Below are 22,518 nucleotides of genomic sequence, written 5' to 3' on the forward strand. Positions count from 1 at the left end.
ACACACACACACACATACTGCCTATATGAACATTCTAGAATGTTGACATATGTTGTACCACCCATGTACAGGGCAGTCCCAGCCAAGAAGATAAATGTAAACGTTTTGTGATGATCTATGCTCTTGGAGACTTGTCATCTCTTAGAGCCCAGCGCTGTAATAACTCTGCATCTAACCAGAAGAAAATAAATCTACTTAAAGCTGATTTCAGTATCCTGAGTGTTACTTCTTGGGGCCTTCAGATTAAAGAACCGGGTTAAAATTAAAACTACCTCGTGAGCCACAGCCACCCCAAATTATGACAACTCAGAGTTGAGAAGAGGTCGCAGTCTTACACGCCTCTCTTCAGTCTCTTTGTAGCTGATACGTACCCAAAACTCCCAGTACCCCATAGAGACACTTGATACTGTTGCCCCTCTGATAAAGAAGGCAGTGAAACAGAGGAGGCTGCAAATACAGCTTGCAGCTCTGCTCTCTGGGGCAGGCATCATGAAAACTGGAAAGGAGGTGGTGCACCACCAAGTGAGATGAGTTTTTTTTCTAGCCTGGAAAGATATGTAATGCCAGCATTACATGTCATTAACTTTGTGTCTCCTCTTTCCCATAGTTATTCCTCTCTCTCTACCTGTACCTTTCTGCAGGTATCCCTGGCTCTGGAGCTCTACATTTCTGATGACCAGTCACCCGCCACATCAACCTGCCTAGTGTTTGATTGTTTGTCGTGTCTTTTTGCTTTTCTTTTCTCTCTCCACACACCACAAATACAGTCCAAATGGTCAAGGCAGAAAGCCACCCACCAATAACTGGGGTCTGTCGGAGGTTTCTTCCATTAAAGCAAGTTTTTCCTCCCCGCTGTCGCCAAGTGCTTGCTTAAAGGTTTTTTCGGGGGGTTTTCCTCGATGATGATGATGATGACGATGATGATGGTAAGGTCTAAACCTTACTTTTGTTGTGATTTGGCACTATACAAATAAAATTGAAATTGAAACATAGAGTAAAGACCACTTTTTTTTTCATTAACTATTTTGGTGGTGGGCTGAGCAAGGCATCTCTAAAACTTTCTGTGACCAGATTTTTATGAACTTGGAAGGACAGAAAGGCCTCAAACAACAGCTGAGATTTGAGATTTTTGCCATTGATAATTAATATTTTATTAGCTGTACCTATGATGCTAATAAACCCAGAGCGCAGCCAGAATACTGAGGATACAAGATCATAAAATCCCTTATCCCTTCATAAATTCCCTCGAAGTTTAAGAATTCCTGCCACTGTTATCACTCTTGAAGTTTGGTCTGCCAGTTTTACAGGTTCGTCTTTCTCCTGTCAGTCTATTCAGTATAACTCATAACTGATGTCTTACCAACACATAAGAAGTCACTTCCTGTGTGGCCTGTTTGTATCGACACAACCAATCATATTACAGAGGCAGACAGAAAGAATAACCGAAGTGACGGTGGAGAGAGTGGAATACATTTTGGAAGGAGACTTACCTTGCATTTCCCAAACTTTGAGGGGTGCCATTTCATTGGTGCTTTCTACTAAATGTTTCCTTAACTCTTTTAACTGCTCTTTCAGCTCTGGGTAGATGCTCCTGGGCAAAGAAGGACAGAAACGAGAGTAAGTAAATCTGATAAAAGTCCACACTACTAATTATGAGAAAGCAATTGAATTCATAAAACAACTGGTGAATTTTCAGGTTGGCTTCTCTGAGATAAAGGGTTATACTTTCAGGGAAGAAACTGTAGAAAAACAAAAGCTTGGCCAGTGACAGTGTGGTGCAGTTCCTGGAGCTAATCTAAGCTTTGAATTTGTATCACAGCCTGACACAGAGCCACTCACTTGAGTTTGCCAAAAAGGAATCCTTGGACCTCATCCACTGGATCGTTCTCTCCGATCACTGTGGTGTTCACCTCCGCCCCTGAAATCACAATCAATTAACTTGTCATTGGCATCAGGACTCCTCTGGGATTACACCACTGTAGACATGTGTGTGCTCTTTTCTGTGTGCACCTTGGACTTGTGTGTCGTCCTTTGCCTTGTACTCCTGGCTTTTGATGGCCAGCTCCACGCCATATCCTGAAAGATACACTTTCTTTCCACTTGGATTCTAGAGGTTAAAAAAAAAGGGAAGCACTATAAATAAGAAGTCATCCTTGTCCCTAATACAAGTGTGTCACATCCCATGATGTGTCTTGACACGCCTCTTGAGGATGTATTCAGTGAGGGCTTAAATGTATGTGTAAATGCATTCAAAAGGCACTGACTAAAGTTGTCTTTTAAACACCAATCTAGCTGTCTTACTCATTTTACTGCAGCTTGAACTGATGTCAAATTTAATCACGTTCCCAATATATACAACTAAGTAAGCAGGAAAATGTTTACCCAAGTGGCTCCTACTGTTGTTACCATCTTTGTTTTCAACTTCATCTCTGTTGTAAAAAAATTAATCCTACTTACAGTAGAAAAAGCTACAAGACATGTGCACACTGGTTCACAGCTTTCAAGTACAGACAACCAGCTGTTGCTTGCTAAGTGCGGAAGAAGACACTCACTGTCTCCTCAGTGGCCTCAAGATTTGAAGTAAAAAAGAAGTGTTAAGTGTTACAACCTCCCCAGTGCCTGAGACTTCATGCTTAACTAACAGATGGTGGGAATAATTTAGCATAATTACAGGGGAAAACTTTGCATGTAAGGACAGAAGCTATCCGACTTTAAGTTGACATGATAAATTGGAGAAGCGCTTTTCATCCCAGGTGTAAATGAGGAGCCCTATTAAACTGCAGTTTTTTTTTTCCCTCTCTCTCTCTCTCTAAAGTTAAGAATAACTAAGAACACAAGTACTTTTAAATCATCATCTTCCCTCAAGTTTAATAAAAGGCACATACAGTGAATTTATGTGGGGGCTGCCCAGCACAACTACTAGACTGTACAGAGGGAAAAGACAATTGCTTGACAATTTTTCATGACTTGTCCTTAAATAATATTTGGAATTTCACCTGACAACCCTCTACGTATAAGAACAACACATTTCCTAGTATGACAAATGTGATTTGATTATTATTAGGTATAAGAATCTCAAAAATAATCACATTCTTCCAAAGCCTGGACTGACTTACACTAATTGCTTGTTTTGTTTGACCAAATGTGAAAACACTTCTACTATCCAAACCAGCAAATATTAACGTTTGCAAAGCTAGAACCAATTAACTTTTGCTTAACATAAAAACAATTATTTGATTATCAAAATGATTGCCAAACAATTTTCTGTCAATTCGTTATTTCAATCTAATCTTAATTATGTAGTATAACCTTATCATTTCTATTAGACCAAAGTAACAATGCTTTTTCAATGCATGTCCCTCATTTACCACATGTATAGACAGTGAAACTGAAATTCTATAACCCATATCACAATGTACTGTGAATTGTATTTGTATGCATCAACTAAATCTTTTTCTTGTGTGTGAGAAACACTTACTGCCATGTAATGGCGGAGCACGTAAGTCGCCAGGCCGTCATAGACTTTGGATGAGATAATTTCATGAAGCCTCTGGAAATCTGGCTTTCCAAACTCGGCATACAGAATCACAACAGGAGCATCTGGGTTTGATCCTGGGTATTTGTGATCACCTTTGAAAAGGTATGGCTTTGGCCTGAATGAAAGACAGTGAGGTCAGTCCTTAGTTTAATCATTTAGAACTATCATCCATTCTTGTATGTATGTCTTTAGTTACCTTTCAGCTGCAGTTTTCAGCAGCGCTGTTAAACTTTCTGCATCACATGTCTTCTCCCCATGGACGCTGAAAAAAGCTGAGCAGCCAGATGGAGGAGGCTCACCGGATGCTATCTAAAAATCAGAAGGATCAGTTGACATTTGACAAGTCCCTACCTGTATTATGCATGTTTAAGCCTCCAAAAACAAAATTTAAGTCATCCTCCTTGTACCTGTTGGAAGGAGTGTACTGTTGCAGAGTAGGCTCTCAGGGACAGGGCGAACTTCAGCATGTTCACCTGGATGGAGCTGAGCAAAGCACTGGCTTTCTTCACAATCAGGTCATAGTAGGCCTGATCTGTGTCTGCAGGGACATACAGATAGGTTCATATAGTCATGATTGTTTCTGTCCATTTATTCAACTGTCAGATACTGCCTCTTAAACTCTGTCACGGGATTTATAGTTCAACTGTTTTAACACTGCAGAGACACAATTAAACCAAACAGAAATATAGTCTGCAGCTCTATTCTATCATCTTACTGCTTGCATATGTGCTTGATCAAAACGCTGGCACTGCATTTGCTGCCAAGAGGCTTTCATACACATCATAAATTCTGCTGCAGCACAGATACTAAAAGTGAAAACTGGTCTAGAGAGGATGAAGCAGCTTTACTTTACCATCATGCTGTCCTTCTATGTTTTGATTGGCCTCAACAAAGTCCCAGAACTTCTCCTGGCTTTCCTCTGCCAGGAACTCACTGAGGAACAAAATATAAGTGGCAGTTTCGTAAGATGTGCATGTACATACGACACAGTTTGTGTACCATATGCAAATTTATTGTTGCCAGCTGTAAAGTTACATTTGGGTGAAAAATGAACATTTTGCTTGCCATAGCCAAAGCACAGGGCCAGCTCCAGCAAAGAGTACAGCATATGAAGCCTTTAAATATTCAGCATCTTGCTCAAGGACACATCAGCGATAAAGAAGTTTAAACTCACTTAGAGGACAGTTTCAGTAATGACCCTACCAGCCCTCAGGACATTGATTCATCTATTATCTGCTCTCGAAATTTAATGTTAGATGTAATGCGGCCAAATATCTGCTAATGCACTGTTGGGTGTTGTACCTGGCCTCCAGCAGCAGGGGGGTATCAGCCCATTTGGTTGTGAGGGTGGTGGTGACAGCTTTGGAGTCTGCACCCGCAGACACTGCTGAGGGCAGCACCAAAAGCAGGACACAGAGAAGCCACATCCTCATGCCTACGTCTGGGAAAACAGTGGAGGGAGACATTAGGTAGGAGCGGTGAAAAATGAGATGAAGACTCATTGGAATTACAAGATAATACGAGTGAGAATATGTGATACAGAAGCAGAGAGGAGACAGCAAGCTCAGCCCTTGTTTATAGAGCATAGATCAGGCTGCATATCACCTTTATTTGGCCAAGCATGTTACACACACAAGGAATTTGTTTCCGGTACAAAACCGATGGCAGCCATCTGTGGCGCCAACTCAACCGATGGCTCTAACCATTGGGGGCGACTTGGGATTTCAGTGTCTTGCCCAAGGACACTTCTGCACATAGTGTGCAGGCACTGAGATTTGAACCGCCGACCCTCCGGTTGGGAGACGTCTGCTCTACCCATTGAACCACAGTCGGCCCCAAATGTTGTGTGCCCAATGTTGTGCGCACAGCATTTCTGTCTGACATATTTGAACCTCACCCGTGCCCAAGATCGCATCCAAACCCAGCACAGACCTGACAAGCTTATAGTATATAATGTCCAAACCCAACCCAAGCATGACGGAGTTGAATTTATATGGTGTTTTCCCCCTTATCATACGAAATTTGTTTGCTCCAGCCGTGTATCCTAACGTTTAAACTACGTATCTGAACATGACCTGGGATGAACGTAGCTTCTAAGTCTCTGACCGAAACCCGGCACAAATATTCGAGTAATGATAGGTCCTGTCAGGCTCAGTTTGGGGATCCACACTCTGTTTATAAATGGAACAAAAGCAGCATTGGTGACACTGAACTAGTGCTGGAAATCAAACTTCGATACTTTTATAGCAGCGATTGAATTACTTCATTACCATGAAGTATTGATAAATTCTTTTCTACATTTTTATTTAATGATGTCAGCATTAACAGAAGTTAAGGTTGTGGTAAATAGGTTTGATTTTTTATGAAACTGCTTTGAGTGCACAAAAATGCCAAGGAACTGAAAAATAATAAGAATGATCTGCACCAAAATGAGCATGTATTTTTAAATTGATTGTATATAACTGGCATCAATAAAAGTATAATTTAGGAACCAGTATCAAAGTCTTGGAATGCTACCCAGTCCTACAATGGACTAATCTAAAATCTCTCAAACAGTGGCTACAGTCCATCTCAGCTGGATCTAGACGAGGCTGGATTGCCAACCAGGCAAAGCAAGTGGTTGGTTTCTGGCACTTTGATTACTTGCACATTTTGTAGCACCTTATTTTAGAAATGTGTAATTTCCCAATAATAACCAAGGATGTCTCCTGGAAAGAACAATGTCACTTGGCACTAATTATAGGGTAAATAGAGACAAAGCTCTGAAACACCTTTTTGAGTTTAGTTAGTTGTGTTGACCAGCTGGTAATTACCAGAGCAAAATGTTCAAAATAACTGCTCCATTTAAACACAATTCAATTTCTTTAATTAGCAAAAACTTTGTTTTTATGTTGAATTATGTGTTTGTCTTTTTTGTAAATTGCTGCATCTTCAGCTGACCTGCAGCACACCGACTAATTAAAGACCTCAGTTTTCCCCGTAACAGTCACATTATGGCAGCAACTAATGATTGTTTTCATTTTCAATTAATCTGTCAACTTTTTCTTACTTGACTAATATTTTAACCTACAAAATGTAACAATAAATAGCAAAAAAACAAAAACAAACTCCACTTACAGCTTTGCAGAGATAAACATAGTTTAGAATATTTGATGCAGAAATGCAGCAAAACTGTTCATTTCAAGGTGTTAATCAAATTTTTTTCACCTTTTTTCTTAAAAAATGCCTAAAAAATATAACTGATCAAAATGGGTGCTTATTATTCTTTGTCCATCAACTAATCATTTCATTTATAAGTTATATAGTGCTGTGAAAACGTTTTAGGCACTTCAGATGTTTAGGTGTTTACATTTTTATCATCACGCCACACCATCAGGAAGGCATCTGGCTGATACCTAATATATTCTGCAATATAACAACAACCCTAAACACATAGCCGGTCATAAAGAACTATCTTTAGCAACAAGAACAAGGAGTCCTGCAACAGATGGTCTGGACCCCACAGGAGGCCTGATCTCAACATCACTGACTTCAATCAGGGATGACATGAAGAGGCAAAAGACACAGACAGTTTCCACAGAAGAACTCTGGCAAGTTGGAGAAGCAACAGTGGTGCGGTGGGTAGAGCAGTCGTCTCCCAACCACAAGGTTGAAAGTTTGAGTCTTTGGGCAAGACACTGAACCTCCCCGTTGCCCCCGATGGTTAGAGCCATCGGTTGAGTTGGCACCGCAGATGGCTGCCATCGGTTCTGTACCGGAAACAAATTCCTTGTGTGTGACATACTTGGCCAAATGAAGGTGATTATCCTTATCCTTAAAAGTTCTACAGGATCCTGTCTTGAAGATGAGCTAAAATGAGCTTTAGGAATGTAACTGTTTCAAATGTGCTTATATGGTGCACAATCTCAAATAAAGCTGTGCTGAATCAAATTACCACAAACTAACTGATGCAAAGTGCACCTGTGGCCCCTTATAGTCTACTAGTGTGTGCACTGTACATGACTGAAACTTGGGTTTAATAAAGAACATACATACATAGAGGGGATGAAAGATCGGGGGTCAGTAAGGCCCAAACAGCATTTAACTGTATTCTATTGTATCTATTTTATTTTATTTTTGCCAGGGTACGCCTAACTAATTAATTCAACCAGATAATTAAAAATAATCTGGGTGTATCTGGATACAAGAAATTTGGTCTAAGTGAAGGCGGAGGATGGGAACCTAAGGGATAAGAGAATCTATCTTACTGATAGACTACGGAACTTCACTAGTAAACAAAACGCTCGATGGTCTCTGTCCAATAGGAAAGTTCAGCGTGTCTCCTCTATCCAATGAGATCTCAGTTTGACATCCTGTTTCAATGACAATCTTAAGAGAGGTTACATTAGCTCGGATCATAAGCTAACGATAGCTGCTAACTTCACCATATGTTAATGTTTAAATGGCCTAAAACAGCCTTAATGCCAGTTATTTTCACATCCAGAATCCGTAAAGAGTCGGTGAGCACACAGCTGCTAACCCTTACGTACCTGAAAAGGAAGTTAGGTTAGGTAAAAGCCGCAGGAGCTAGACAACTAACCGAGGCAAAATTGAAGCTACCTGATTTTATTAGTTTCCATTTACTCATGGTGACTGAAAGTCTTGGAAAAGGAATAATAACCAGCACTGAATACAGTTATTCACAGCTTCATCACAAGCCAAAAAAGAAATAATAATTTATTCTCACCGAAGCCGGCACCGATGCTTCCTGCATCCATGATCTACTGGGAGTGGGTGGGTCCTAGCTGCCAGCTGAATTAGGTATCTACAACTGTTGCCTGATCTAAATTACTGAAATCCTCCGAGCATTAAACTTAACTGCACCGAAACGTGTCTTGAACACAAAACAGAACATTTCACTGAGAGATAATTAAAAACTGAAGTGTGGGGAAATTAAACCTAAGCAATTAACTTTGCTGCCTAACCCCTGTCTCCCAAACTAACAGAAAACATAATAAAATGTAATATTTATATACTCTATTAAAATGTTCACTTTTTAGACACTAATACCAGCACTGGGCATTTAAAGCAAAGGCATTTTGTTGCCAATAAGTGCTTGTATTTTGCTGCTCTTAGAATATCACAATAATATTTCTTTTTAAATGTAATTGGGCTATATCATAATCAAAAATGCAAGTAGTTAATACACAGTTACATGAGCCAGCAAATGGGTGAGCATTCCTAAGGAAGCACTGTATTCAAGTTAAGTGACGTTTAACTATTATTTGGCCTTAAAGAGGGGTTAACCATGCTGTCATAAATCTTCAGGGCCCCATAATAAACAACACCATTTTCCAACCCTAACCTAACCTAAAATGCTCATACAATGATTTTGTAAACACCATTGCCTGTGACACTATTCTCCAACACTAACCTATCTGAATATGCTTGAATTCTATCCTTACCCAAGCAAAGAGCAACTATTTACACATATAATATCTGTAATGCATTTGCTTGGGTTATACAGTGGCTGGCCCAGCTGACTCATAGGCAAACACACCTGAGAACCAGGCCTGCTCAGTTGTCAATTATTTCAAGATTGTCAGTCAGAAGAAAACTACACCAGTAACAACCCCTCTGACTCAGAAAATTGTATTATTAGTAATGCCATTATAAATTACATGTATGTGTAAAAATGAAGGCAAGTCTACAGGGTCATCAGGTGGGAAAACAGGCAACCTATGCCATTACACAAACCACTCACAGGTGTTACCACACACAGAGCTCGTTACTGGATTGTTATGTAGGCTATATCTAATATCATTTCAGTTTAGCAGGGTTCAATTATTTGTATAAGTTAAAGGACAAATCATCTTAAACATAACTTAATTTGTTTAGGGCAGTAAAATCTATATTTACACACACAAGTGTAAGAGTAACAAAAAGAGTGCAAAGGTTTCCAGGGTCTCCAGAATTTATGTGATTTATGATTAAGATCATGAGTCAGTTTCTCAACAGGGGGATGATCCAATATCTGTGATATCCACATGTCAACCATAGGAACATGTGGGGTAGACCATCACAATAAAATACATTGAGCCAGAAATGAAAGCACTGTCAACAGGAATTTGGTGTTTGCATCAGAAAATTTTGATTTATGATTTAAAACATAAAGTGATGAAGACATTGCAAACTGTTAACCAGTAATTTCCTGGATCACAGAGTGGATTTCTTTTCAAAATTTCTGGATATGTTCACATGACTAAAACAAATGGATAAATGTTTTAGATACATGTTGGAGGTCCTTTTACATTACTTGAGGATTTATATTTCCTGCTACATCATACTTTGAATTCATTAAATTACAGACCTAAATCTTTTGTCTTATTCCTTTACATTTATTTGATGTCTAGTTACTTTGAAAACCAGATTAATAATTCAAAATGCAGCATCATCACGAGACATTATTGATCCCCAGTGAGAAAGTTACAAGTTACTCAACAGTATGTAAAATAATTCAAATTATAAGCATATAAGATTAAAATTAAAATTTGCTCCACCTTTACCAGCTGCAACATTGCAGTGATGTTGGCTCCACTATAATGCAACAATAATTATATGCCAATAATATACATTACTGTGAGATCTGCCTTTATACATATTAAATACATTTACTTCAAATATATTTTGATGCTAATAATTTTTTACTTTAGTAAAAGTTTCATTCAGGACATTAATTTGTAGTGGAGTATTTTTACACTCTGTTATTATACTTTATTTCTACTTCTGCTTAAGAAAGGATCTGAGTACTAACAACTACAATATTTTATAATTTTCTATTAAATAAATAATTTTGTATGTAATTACATAGCAAATTAATATGACATAAATCATATAAACTCTCATATTAAATCTGTGTTGTATAATATTGTAGATATAATTACATGAATAACATTTTAGGAGGGATTTCCCTTAAAAAGGGGTAAAAGTACAGTAATGTATATTATTGGCATATAATTATTGTTGAATTATAGTGGAGCCAACATCACTGCAATGTTGCAGCTGGTAAAGGTGGAGCAAATTTTAAAGAGTAGGGACAAGGGTTTGTATACCTGTGCATGTATTAGTCAGTGCATGCAGAGTACCTAAGTGTAGATGATCCATATATATTTGGGACCTTGTTTTGAGGAAACAGTGTGTATTAATTTGAAAAGCAGCTTGAGGAAATGAGATTTGCTGTATGCACAATGTAATAGCCAAGGGAAATAAATCCTGAATTTAGAGTAAGTAATTTGCTATGTGGTAGGCTAACAAAAAATAAGAGAAACTGAAATCCCTCTCATTTGGCAAAGGGCCCCCCGAGATTCTCGGGGTTCATTTTTTTAATTTTTACCTTGAGATTGTGTGATATTCTATATCTTTTTGATAGACTGTCCCTTTGGGGCAAATTGGCACACCATGCCAGGCTCCCTGTCAAGCTATTTTGCGGTCTTGATAAAAAGAACATGAATGACACGGAGACACTGTCCCAGGGTGTGAAGGCATGGGTATTGCGTTTTCATTTACTCGCTCTGCGGCCTAAATTAAATTGGACAGCTGATCCTCCAGAGGGAGTAGTTCCAGGGTTTAATTTAACATTATAAAAAAAGCAACAACATTAATTATCCTGTTGAATTTGACCTTCACATTTTTAAGTGCATGTGCAGGCGCCATGCACATGTAGATACATGCATACACACACACACATACATACACACACAATGTAACAGGACAAACCAAGTACTCACATTCCCCAGGAATAACGTTAAACCCACTTCACATACACACTCACACATCTATGCTGCCCATAAGGTCTGTTCATCTGTCAAGAAGGTGACATCTTCAGATGAAGTATGGGATGTGGTTGCCATCTTCTGTGGGGGTCACATGCAAAATGGTGAACCTGAGTAGTAGTCTTCCTCTCCTCACACTATCACACGTCAGCCATTTTAGAGGTTGAAAGCCTCAACGGGGAACCAAAACGACCTCAATTAAACCTCTATTAATATTAATACATTTTGTCGTTTCACGTGAGTTGCCACTAATTAAATGTGTCCCTGACTGTATAATGGGGGTCAGCCTGGGTCTCCTACATGTAGCTAATTCACCACATTACAGCCACCAAATGCTGGGCTGATTTGGATTCAAATATTGAATTGCATAGGTGGAAAAGAGGGCGGTTTTAGTTACCTTGTAAAATATATACATGTACATAAACACACTTATTTAGCAAAAGGAAAAGTTTTTGTGTACACCCTTTAGAGTTTTCTTTTTATGCTCTCGTGTGTGCGCCTGAACCAGGATTTGTATCTTGCTACATTTCTCCAACATCAACATTTATCATGAGGACTGCTGTTTCCTGTTCCTGCTGTAATTGCATTCACTTCCTTTTTCCTGTGCCTGTACCATGTTGTGCTTGCTACCAGATTGTTTACAGATTAAGCTCACTAATTTCTAGGTTTATCTGAACATCAGCCAATTTTGAGCCATGACATACACCTGCACTAATTAAGCACATGTGTTACAGAATTTCTTGCTAATTACCAAATTTAACTTGCTACTTTACGTCAGCTAGCTTAGAAGCTAGCTAAGTTACTGGCTTAGTTAAGAGCAATGGCTTCCCCCTCTTCCCCCTCTTCCTGTTGCTCGGAGTGTCGCATGTTCAGTTATTCCTCTGGCTCCTTTAGCGATAATAGTACTTGTAATAAATGTTGGATGCTAGCAGCACTGGAAGTGAGGCTCGCCGAATTGGAAGTGTGGAAAACACCATGGAAAACAGCCCAGCTAGCCAGGCCTATGTAGCCGGTGTGGAGCCTCCTAGACGTAGCTTAGCCCAAGCTATCCGCCCCCCAGTGCTTTCTGAGTGGCTGGGAGCTCAGCCAGGTGGCTGGGTGACAGTTCGCACCTGGACGATCTTATTTTACCAGCTAAATTACACAACCCAGAGTTGAGTCCAGGTCACAGGGTCGCAGTCTTACACACCTCTCTGCTGTTTCTTTGCAGCTGCTACCCACCCAAAACTCCCAGTACCTCATAGAGACTGTGTCCACCCCCAACCACCTAAATTATATAAATCAAAAGTCAACTCAAGAGGAGTTATTCATACAAACCTAATTAAAATTAAGACTGCTCCTCTTATAGAACAAAATAACAGGGCAATCAAATGTGGACTATTAAATATCAGACCTCCCATGTCTAAAGTGCTGTTAGTGAATGATTTGATAAATGAACATCACATTGATCTGTGTCTTACTGAAACCTGATTACAGCAGGAAGAATATGTCATCCCAAGGCTATGAGGTCTTTAAGATACGATGGAGCATTGTCATTAAGGGCTTTGTATGTTAGGATAAGGATTTTAAACTCTGTTCTGGCCTCAGGCCTTCTCATTCCAACAGAGCACTTCGCTCTAAGTGCTTGTCTACTTGTGGTTCCTAGAATCTACAGAAGTAGAGTGGGAGGCAGAGCCTCGCTACCTTTAAGATTAGACTTAAGACGTTCCTTTTCGATAAAGCTTATAGTTAGGGTGGATCAGGTGACCCTGAGCCTTCACCTTAGTTATGCTGCTATAGGCCTAGGCTCCTGGGGGGCCCCATGATGCTCTGCGTTCCTCTCCTCTCCTCTCCTCACCTCTCCCCCCCCTCCCCTCCCCTCCCTATGCTTCTATATGCCACCATTACATGTCATTAACCTTGTGTCTCCTCTCTCCCGTAGTGTGTCCTCTCTCTCTCTCTGTACCTTTCTGTGGGTATCCCTAGCTCTGGAGCTCTGTTTCTGATGAGCAGTCGCTGGCCACATCAACCTGCCCAGTGTTTGATTGTTTGTTGTTGTGTTTCTTGTGTGTTGTTGCTTTTCTTTTGTCTCTCCTCTATCCACTCACCCCAACTGGTTGAGGCAGAAGGCCGCCCACCAAGAGCCGGGGTCTGTCAGAGGTTTCTTCCTTTAAAGGGAGTTTTTCCTCCCCACTGTTGTCAAGTGCTTGCTCCAGGGGGATGTGTTGGGTTTTTCCTTAATAACAATAATAATAATAATAAGGTCAAGATGATGTTTGTTGTGATTTGTCAGATTTTTTTTTGCTATGCAGAGGTTAATAAGCTTGCAGTGGAGGAGCTCTTCCTGAGTTTCTGGACCACCTAAAAACATAGTAAACAAACATTTCAGAGCTTAATGGGATTGTGGGACTCCTCAGACTAGACTCCTACTGGTGTCAGTCTGTTGGAGCTCCATAGCAGAGTGCTGTCTGCCCGGGAGGTTGAATTCTTCTGTTCACCCTTGAATATCATGAGGGTTGATTTGGTGTTTATCTGGGAGATTAGTCAAACCTAGAGCGGAAGGTCAGATAATGGCCCCAGACGTCCAATCTAATCATATTTATTTTATTGCTGAAAGAAAAATGTGCATTCCCACACTGGACTATGCTCTGTCATTGCTCTCTGTTTACTTTTTGATAAAACAGGGTAGTGAAACACTGTAAATTGTTTGTGTATAGAGATTTATTCATATTGTATATTTGATGATGAAGGTCTAAGCCATGGCCCTGCTGGAAATGACTCAACCAGAGACAAAAGACCAAACTCCACTATAAGCAGTGCCACTGCCAACAGGGCAATCCTCCAGAACTACAATAGCCTGGCTTTGATGAATGTAAGAGAGGCACTCAATTTAAACTTATCTGCAGAATTCCACACTGAAAATAAACAACAATAATGCCAGTTTCTTTGTTTGCATGAAAGAAGCATGGGACCAGTGATGAGGAGCTGCAGCCGGTATGACCTCCTAATGATGGACCGCAGCCAGAGCCCATATAATTATTGAGCTGGATTCCCATTCCCACTGCAGGAGTGAGCACGCACTTTCTATCGAACACTCACATGCACATATTCAGCCAAACAAAAGCTGTGCAGCCCTCTGCAGTAGCTAAGCCATTATTGTTTGTTTAGTCCAGCTGCACTTGAAATGACAGTGACCCAGAGCGATGGGGAGGATTAAAGATTGCGTTCAGCCCTGTATAGCATGTACCAGCTGCCAGAGAAGCTCCACAGCCTTTCCCTTTTCTCTCGCTCCCCCCTCAGTTCTCTCAATCTCTGCTCATACCAGCCACAAAAACATCCTCTTTTTCCTCCTGTCTTGCATAAAAGTCCTCTCTGATTCCTCATCTCCCTTATACCCTTGCTCTCGTCATGCCGATGGCTCATGCCTGTTTGTCAATATCCATGCAAATTATTTTTCTGCCTTCCCTTGGGGGGCAGAGGTTAGTTGAAGGCCTGTGCTCTCCTCCCTCTCCCTTGCCTGCTCAGCCAAGGACAGGAATCATATTTATAATGGTCCCAGTAATCAAAGAAGAAGCAGAAGTGTATTTCTGTGTCAGGCTAAACTACAGTGTCTGCAGATTGGATTAGGCTGTAGATCACCGTTGACAGGGCTGGGGCTGTCGTTGGGCAGGTGGATTGTGGGGGGTAAAGTCTCACGGTCCTGTGGTTAGTATAGACGACTGGCAGGAATGTCCTCTAGTTACTGATTGGCCTGTGGATAGAAGTAGAAACCTGAAGGGCAAAGCTCCCACACAAGCTGTCAAATAATAAATAAATAGAATCACAGAGTGAGTCTTAAATAAATATGTGGTGCATTTCAAGTTCAGTAACTTGGATGTAATTTCCATCTAAAAAATAAACAAATAAATACAAAAATAAAAAATAAAAAAAATCAAAAGGAGAGATGTTTTTGTGACTGTATGCTTGACAGAGTGGGAAACATCACAAATGATATGCAGTGACAACCACAACACAGTCAGGTCTGTAAAAATGAAATATTTTAATTGGTGGCTTGATGATTCATTTTTGCAATCATAAGAAACAATCCCAGAATGATGCATACAGAAGGAGCCAGTGACAGTCTGCACACCAATCCAAAAGAACAATTCTCTATCACGCTCTCTCTAACACATCTTTAAAAAAGAAGGAGGATGATGATGTCAGTGACACCTGGCTTGCTTTTACTGTCACAAATGAAACATTAAGACATCAGATATACATAGCGATGAGACAAAATATTTCAGCATAGCTTTACTGGAATCATTTCAGCGAAAGGAGTTTTTCTTCCACACATTATTCAGGAGTATTTTTGAGCAGTGCTTTAGGTCTGACGGTCACTTGACACTGGAACGCTGAAAATAAAACACAAAAGAATTAGTTTTGTGTCCTGTTTTTAACCACTAATGGGGTGCCAGATATTAGTCTGGAGCCAAAACATAGTCTAATAGAAGTCTGACTGAAAAAGAGGTTGTGGGCAAAACGCCTAGAGCTGCAGTTTTTTTTTTTTCAGGTCTCCAGTTTCAAAAAGACAATGAAAGGTGAGTTAATACAAATGAAAAAAGGGAGATTTTCCTTTCTGTAGACATTTTTCCCCGTGCATATTGCATTACTTTGAAGGCCACGCAAAAAGCAGCATTATGAATCTGGATGTATCCCAAAACCTTTCATCATCCCTCCACCCACAACCCCCTGTTCTTCTCTCCTTCCCGTCATAAATCATCCCTGATTCAAAAGGGGCTGATCAAAAAGAGACAAGGAAGGATCCAGGGTAATTAGCTGAAATTTAGCAAGGGTGGTGGGGGAGTAAATTGTTGGTCTCCCCTTCCTTTCTACTTAAAAAAACAAAAACAAAAAACTATTGTTAACAATGGGATACAACATGTCAATACCAAGGATGTAGCAAACCTCCCATTGGAAGGCACAGGCTGGACAGAATTCAGTATAAACATGCTGTCACGTGACTTTTTTCTCTTCCCATTTTTACATTCTGTTCTGCACCTTCTTGTTGGTTTTATTCCTCAGATGATTTGTGTGTAGATAGGATTGGGTTTCAGTAGCATTTTATCAAATCCACATCCACTATCCAATCTGACTAGGCTTAGATTTCAACATTTACAAGCTATTGTTTGTTATCTGAAACACACACTTCAACCTGAAAACAAGATGAAATGTTAAATTCTGGAGGTTTCTCTTAGGTTGATACTTTTAAAACATATTGCTAAAGGTTGAACTGAGATGCTCCTCAAATTAATGAGACACCTTCAACTAATCAGATAGAAAATTTCTGCAGAGATGTATCGCTACTCTTTTGGCCTTGTTAAACTACAAAACCACACAGTTCACTCAGTTATAGAATGATGTTACAGAATGAGGTTTCCTTTCCATAATAAACAATCTTTGGCCAAGTGCACACAGAGACCTGCAACTGTGATTTTGTCACACAGTCATATTTTATGTAAACCTTGGGGCAACAGTCAACTAGTAATTTTTATCTTTTTATTATCCAGTAGCAAGTTGCATCTCCGCAGCTATTTTCAGACTGAGACAGAAACTCTCCAGAGACTTCCACTGTGCTGGAACGCATGATAAGTCAGCTTTGCAGGCCAGACTGTCACAATTGGCTCCGGGCAAACACATTATCTTTCCAGGGAGCCAGCTGTCACCTGTGGAGTCACAGAATACCTTTGAAGATACAACTTGCTGATGGATTAAAACAATATAGCTATAGTGTTCCCTTCACATAGGAAACACAATATTACTGAATCACAGAGTAATGAATGGAGAGCTGATGTTACAAATAGGTCATTGTTTTAACCAGTGAAAGCTACATTAATGTTGTCTACACTGCTAATTAAGACATTCGTTAGCATCAGAGTTGAACAAATGTGGATATTTTGCCAGCAAGAACAGGTATTATGCCAAATTCTGTCACCTACTACAAGTGTGACCCATCATATTAAAAGAAACACACAAATTACAAATGCATAAATTAAAATGCTGATTGGTTCAGATCATTTGCTGGAACATCCACTTCAAAATAGAGACAGCCATTGCAACCCAACCCTACTTGCAGAGTTTGCTGTTAAATGTAAAGAAATGTCACACAGGCAGATTTAAAAAAAATATAAATATGAACTTAAGATTAGTAAAACAATGGGGGAAGGTTAAAGAAAGGGGCAGAGGGGAGTATTACTGGCTTGTATCACTGCGATGGTCACAGCGCTGTGACACGCTGTTGGGGGGACACCGGTGTCCTGCGCACTACCACTAAAAATGGCAGGATAATTGGTCATGAAACCAGTTATTCACAAAACCCATCAGACATCTGCTCTCAGCCAGACACACTATTTACAAAGGCATACACAAATCACAGGCATACTGTACATACTATTTACACACACACACACACTCTCATCTGCACAGACACGAGTAGTCAGAGAAATCACTGAAGTATAATGCAGATATAGCATCTGGCAATAATTATGTTGACTATGACCTCAATACATAGAGGCACTGCTACCTCACCCCATCCAGTCTTCACGGTAAAACCAAGCAAAATTCCGGTCACACCAATGAACTCCAGGTCACCAGCACTGTGTGTACCGTTTCAGCAGGTGGCACGGAGGCTTGTTTCAGAACCATCGCTACTCTTGGTTAGAAAAAGAAAAAAAAAAAAAAAGCATCACACACAAAAAAACCCAACCAACCAAAGGAAAAAGAGAAACTAAAATTGCCACCCACTATATTAAGGGCTCACATTGCCATGATGACCAGTACTTCCACAACTCCCTTCTCGAGCATTTGTCTGAGTTAAGGTTTCTAAAGCGTCTGCTGCTCACACAGCACGGTTCCTGGCAACAACCTGCGGCAGACTCCCTCCTCTCCCTGCCTTTGATTTCTTCACACCTATGTGAGATTCAGCTCTGTAATTGGCTGTCATTCTCTGCAGGACTGTGACACACACATACACAAAACGGAGAAAAAAAAAAAGAGAAATAATGAACTTGTTAAGCAGCGGGAGCTCTGCGAACCTTCAACAGAGAAACAGGCCACTCCCCTCCCCGAGATGCAAGGCTTCTGTAATGGCTATGGTCCATTGTACGTCCATCCAATTCATTAGCTTTGACTTAAAAAACAAACAAAAATAAAGAAACAAAGGAATCACTTTTCATTAGGCAGCAATATTGGTCTCAGTGTTATTACAATTCTGCTTTAAAAAAAGCATAAACACAGAAGGAAAATACAAGTGAAATCATCCTAAAATGAGAATGAGACTGTCATTATTTCATGACCAAAGCATGTTCATGGATGAAATGGCAGATTTTTTTTTTTTAATTTTAAGCAGAAAGCTTTTATTACACAATTCAGTCCAACTTTTATCTGCTCTTTCCTTCAGATTCATTTCCCCATGTAAGGCCATCATTTTCTTTGTTCAGTTTATCCATTAGTACACTTTCATAGCTTTGCCAGTTCCTTTGAAAATGGGGTGTGTCCAGGAAGTAGACTGGTTCTTTTCAAGGATTAGTGGGAATTCGCAGACTAAATTTGATTTTTCTCATGCTCCATATCAGGCCACAGAGAACGAGAAGAATACAGAGGGAGGAGGAGTGGAGACGGGAGATCTGGATGAGATACTCGGTTGTCAGCAACTTGTAATATCTCTCTTGTGCACAGTCTGTAGTGATGACAGGAGATGCACAGAAACTCGAGGGGTGGGGAGGGTGGGAATATCAACTGGACAAACCTAAGTAATGTGAGCTGATGCAATCGACCAAGCCCAGATCTCCATAGCAACCACTTGGACTCCGAGTAGTGCAGCCTAACTTTATGGTAAAGTCATTTGGGTCTTCAATGCAGGCGCACACTTTCTGTATATGTGTGTGTTTACGTATATGTATTTTCACATTACATATTCAGGTCTGTGTTTGCTCCTATGCTGCTGCTACCAGCGGTTGATGATCTGGTTCATGTAGTCCTCAGTGGGAAGCCTGCTGCCCGCCTCCTCTGTTCTGCCTCCCTCCTCACCTTCCTCCCGCTCCTCCCTCTCCATCTCTCTGTCCTCCAGTGTCAACATTGAGCCCTGCTGGCTGCCGGAGGGCCACAGGCTGACACCCAGACCCAGGCCCTGGTGGCTTTGCTGCATGTGGCTCTTGATGCGCTGCTGCCGCCTCTCCTGCTGCCTGGTGTACTGGTAGCGCTGCTGGAACAGGTCCTTGGCGTAGTCGTACAGCTCCATGTCCAGCTCGTTTAGCTCCTCTATACGATGGACCTGACGAGGAGGGAGGAGATGAAATGTTTTCAGAAGTTAGCTCAGGGTCACATAAGAATGGAGAAGAAGACTGCATACAGTCCATTTGAGGTATTTAATTCAAAAGCTAATTTTGAACACTAGTTCTTCCTCAAAATACCACACACAGACTCTGTCACGTGTCAGACTCCAAACCATTTCACCACTTTTTCTTTTTTCTTGATATGAACCATTAGTCCACAGCCTCTTTCAGCTGGGCACACCTTTTTCTGTCCTCCCTCCGGGATTTGATGCATAAATCACCAGTCTGCTGTGCACTGGAGGATATATATGTATATATTTATTTGCAAGGAACTGAGCCTAAGAACGCCCACACTGGACCAATCAAAGTGTGAAGAACATGTTTGAAGCTGCTGTTTTTATTAAACAGCCACAGTCATTCCAACTCATTTCACAGCAATCTAAAACCACAATGTTTCCTCTCTATGTCTCTCTTTTCCTCTTTTCCTCTCTGTTTTCTCACACAATCTTTCCCCCTCTTTTGGAAATATTTGTTATATGTAACTGTGACTGTGATGCGGCTGCTGTGTCTGTCTTCAAAGAAATATTTTGGGCTTAACACGACTGGTCTTACAAAATAAGACATTTTTACTCTTTTGAAAGAAACACATGAACGTGACATACATGCTAGAATTACACAATGGACCTTGTTACTTCTATAATAAGAGCTATATTAACTATATTTGCATTATTAGTGCAGCTGTACTGTGAATACAGTTTGATGCTGTTATTTCCTGCAGTTGTTTCTGCTCTCTGCGTACACAGTTACATCTACTGTGTGTGTGTGCAGCACAAACCGTAGCATTGTCCAGGTCTACCCCTGCAGCCCGTGTGCTGTTGTACTGCATAAAAGGCCTGATGAAGCGCAACCTGAAGGTTCGCTCAAACAGGAACTGGGTTTTCCTCTGGTACTCTGTCAGACCAAAGAATGCCATGTCTCGCAGGTTCTTCTTGGCCGACTCCAGGAGAAGCTGGGCCCTCTTCTTCTCTGGAACTGTGGACATGTTGTAGCAGCCGACGAGGCTCAGGTCTGCTAACATACGAACCTAGAGACAGGAATAGAAAGTGAGGATAGAAATCTGAGGATGTCTGAGTAAAAGTATCCACTCTTCATATCAAGAACTTCAAATCAAGAAGACAGACACTGTCAAAGATTACAGAACAACTAGACTACACTAGTTTATATTCAGCTGCATTCGGTCGCAAAAATGAGAGATTACTATATACCTGAGTGCACTCTGGAGCTGTTGTGTTGCAGTACAGGGACAGAGACTGCATACTGATTTCAGTTCACAAGAATGCAATGTGTACCTCGGCCTGCTGGGCCATCAGGATGCCTCACATGTATGTGTGTGTGCGTGCAACATTTATAAGCCACATGACCCTGAGTAATAATAGCCTTGGGATCAGGTGAGATATGCTGGCCAACACATTTCAGTGGGAGACTGAGATAGCATCAAAAAAGAAGGTGTGAATTCGAGGTTTTTATGGCTAGCGGGGCAAATCCTAACTGTGTATGTGTGTGTGGGAGGGAGACTATACGCTAACATGTGCAACTCATTGAATACCTATGACATGTTTTGGACTTTGAGTAAGTCTGAAAGTAAGAAATCAAAAACTACATTTAATTTTCTCCTTTAACTGTTTGTGTTAAGAAATCAGTACCTGGCTGATCTCTTCTTTCTTTTTAAGAAACCCATATCTACTATTTATTTGGCGTCTTGTGAAAATTAACCAAATAATTGTATCTATTTTTCTGCAAAGATGAATCCCCGGTTTTGGTATCTTCCACTGTGGTAGTCACTGACAACGCTGCCACTATAATTAATGAACAAAACAAAACAGTCGAGTAGACAAGAGCGAAGTCAGGTCAGGTGCGGAGATGCAGGTTAGCTAGATAGCAGTGATAAATGGCAGCATGGAGACTGAAGTCTGCTGCTCTTTTGAGTGTTTGCAGTGAAAGGGGACTGCACAAATGTCCAAAAGAAGTACATAAGCAAAGCTGAATGGCTGAGGATTTGTGGGCACTTTCCTTCTCTGTAGCACTTATTGAACTAACTGCATTGGTCTGGGTTCAAAGGACTGTAACAGCCAATGTGATAACCTGGCAACATAAGCTTATAGTTTATCATTTAGTTGATTGGTATTAATATCTTTTTCTCCCTACCTGTCTGTTGTTAGCCAGGTTGTAGGGACAGTCCATGAACTGCTGCAGGGTGCACCCCGACCAGTCAGAGCCCTCGTAGCAGGAGGGCAGCTCCTCTGGCGTCGGGGTCCGTCCATCGCACATGTGCAAGGAGGTTTTCCATGTGGCTCCTCGCTGCACGTGTCTCCACTCGCTGAGGTATCGAGACACGGGGTCCCTCAGCAGAGTGATGTAGTAAAACTTCCTGTTGGGAATGAAAAGGAGCAGAAAACAGAGGTAGAAGTTGAGATGAGGGAAAGGGAGGTACAGCAGAAAATTACACTAACAAAGTACTTTCTTTTACTTGCACAGAAAAGTGTCTTTGACATAGATCTTTACAATCAGTAACAAAATAAAAAGAAGGCAGAAAAATAAACAGCAGCAACAAAACCTTTAAAAACAAGCCTATGTGTTAGTGTTTCAGCTGCAAAGTGAATTTTATTGATTTTTGCCTTTTTGTTTTCCTTTTGAGAATGAGTCATTTCTTGATTGTTCCAATCAAGTAAAAATGAAGATACAAGAGGCAAAAGGATTCTCAGTCAAGCACTGCTTCGTGTGTAAGCCCCAAGTTGTCCAAGTGGTGGCACTGTTTACAACAGTTTACTGCAGCAGTTAATTCTGCATCCTCATAACTCTGAAGGAGGAAGGCTGCAGACTG

General features: G+C 40.6%; 2 protein-coding genes across 3 annotated transcripts in view; both read right to left on the reverse strand.

Moving 5' to 3' along the window:
- The window catches only part of uggt1 (UDP-glucose glycoprotein glucosyltransferase 1), a 34,707-nt gene extending 26,319 nt beyond the window's left edge, over nt 1-8,388 (reverse strand). Inside the window, exons 1-9 of one of the 2 annotated variants that reach the window (XM_020613973.1) lie at nt 8,265-8,388; nt 4,841-4,979; nt 4,392-4,471; nt 3,946-4,076; nt 3,735-3,847; nt 3,479-3,653; nt 2,011-2,107; nt 1,840-1,918; nt 1,491-1,591 (exon numbers count right to left, since the gene is read on the reverse strand). In XM_020613973.1, coding sequence (XP_020469629.1) covers nt 1,491-1,591; nt 1,840-1,918; nt 2,011-2,107; nt 3,479-3,653; nt 3,735-3,847; nt 3,946-4,076; nt 4,392-4,471; nt 4,841-4,979; nt 8,265-8,295 — 946 coding nt within the window. In that variant the 5' untranslated portion in view covers nt 8,296-8,388. The remainder of the gene's footprint in view (nt 1-1,490; nt 1,592-1,839; nt 1,919-2,010; nt 2,108-3,478; nt 3,654-3,734; nt 3,848-3,945; nt 4,077-4,391; nt 4,472-4,840; nt 4,980-8,264) is intronic. The other variant, XM_020613974.1, reaches the window with a different exon arrangement.
- A 6,963-nt stretch (nt 8,389-15,351) lies between these two features.
- Nucleotides 15,352-22,518, reverse strand: part of hs6st1a (heparan sulfate 6-O-sulfotransferase 1a) — a 54,145-nt gene continuing 46,978 nt past the window's right edge. The window contains exons 2-4 of the mRNA XM_020614032.1: nt 21,843-22,065; nt 20,473-20,721; nt 15,352-19,636 (exon numbers count right to left, since the gene is read on the reverse strand). Of these exons, the coding sequence (XP_020469688.1) occupies nt 19,310-19,636; nt 20,473-20,721; nt 21,843-22,065 (799 nt within the window). The 3' untranslated portion in view covers nt 15,352-19,309. The remainder of the gene's footprint in view (nt 19,637-20,472; nt 20,722-21,842; nt 22,066-22,518) is intronic.

The sequence above is a fragment of the Monopterus albus genome, unplaced genomic scaffold (assembly GCF_001952655.1).
Source record: "Monopterus albus unplaced genomic scaffold, M_albus_1.0 scaffold141.1, whole genome shotgun sequence".
NCBI lineage: Eukaryota > Metazoa > Chordata > Actinopteri > Synbranchiformes > Synbranchidae > Monopterus > Monopterus albus.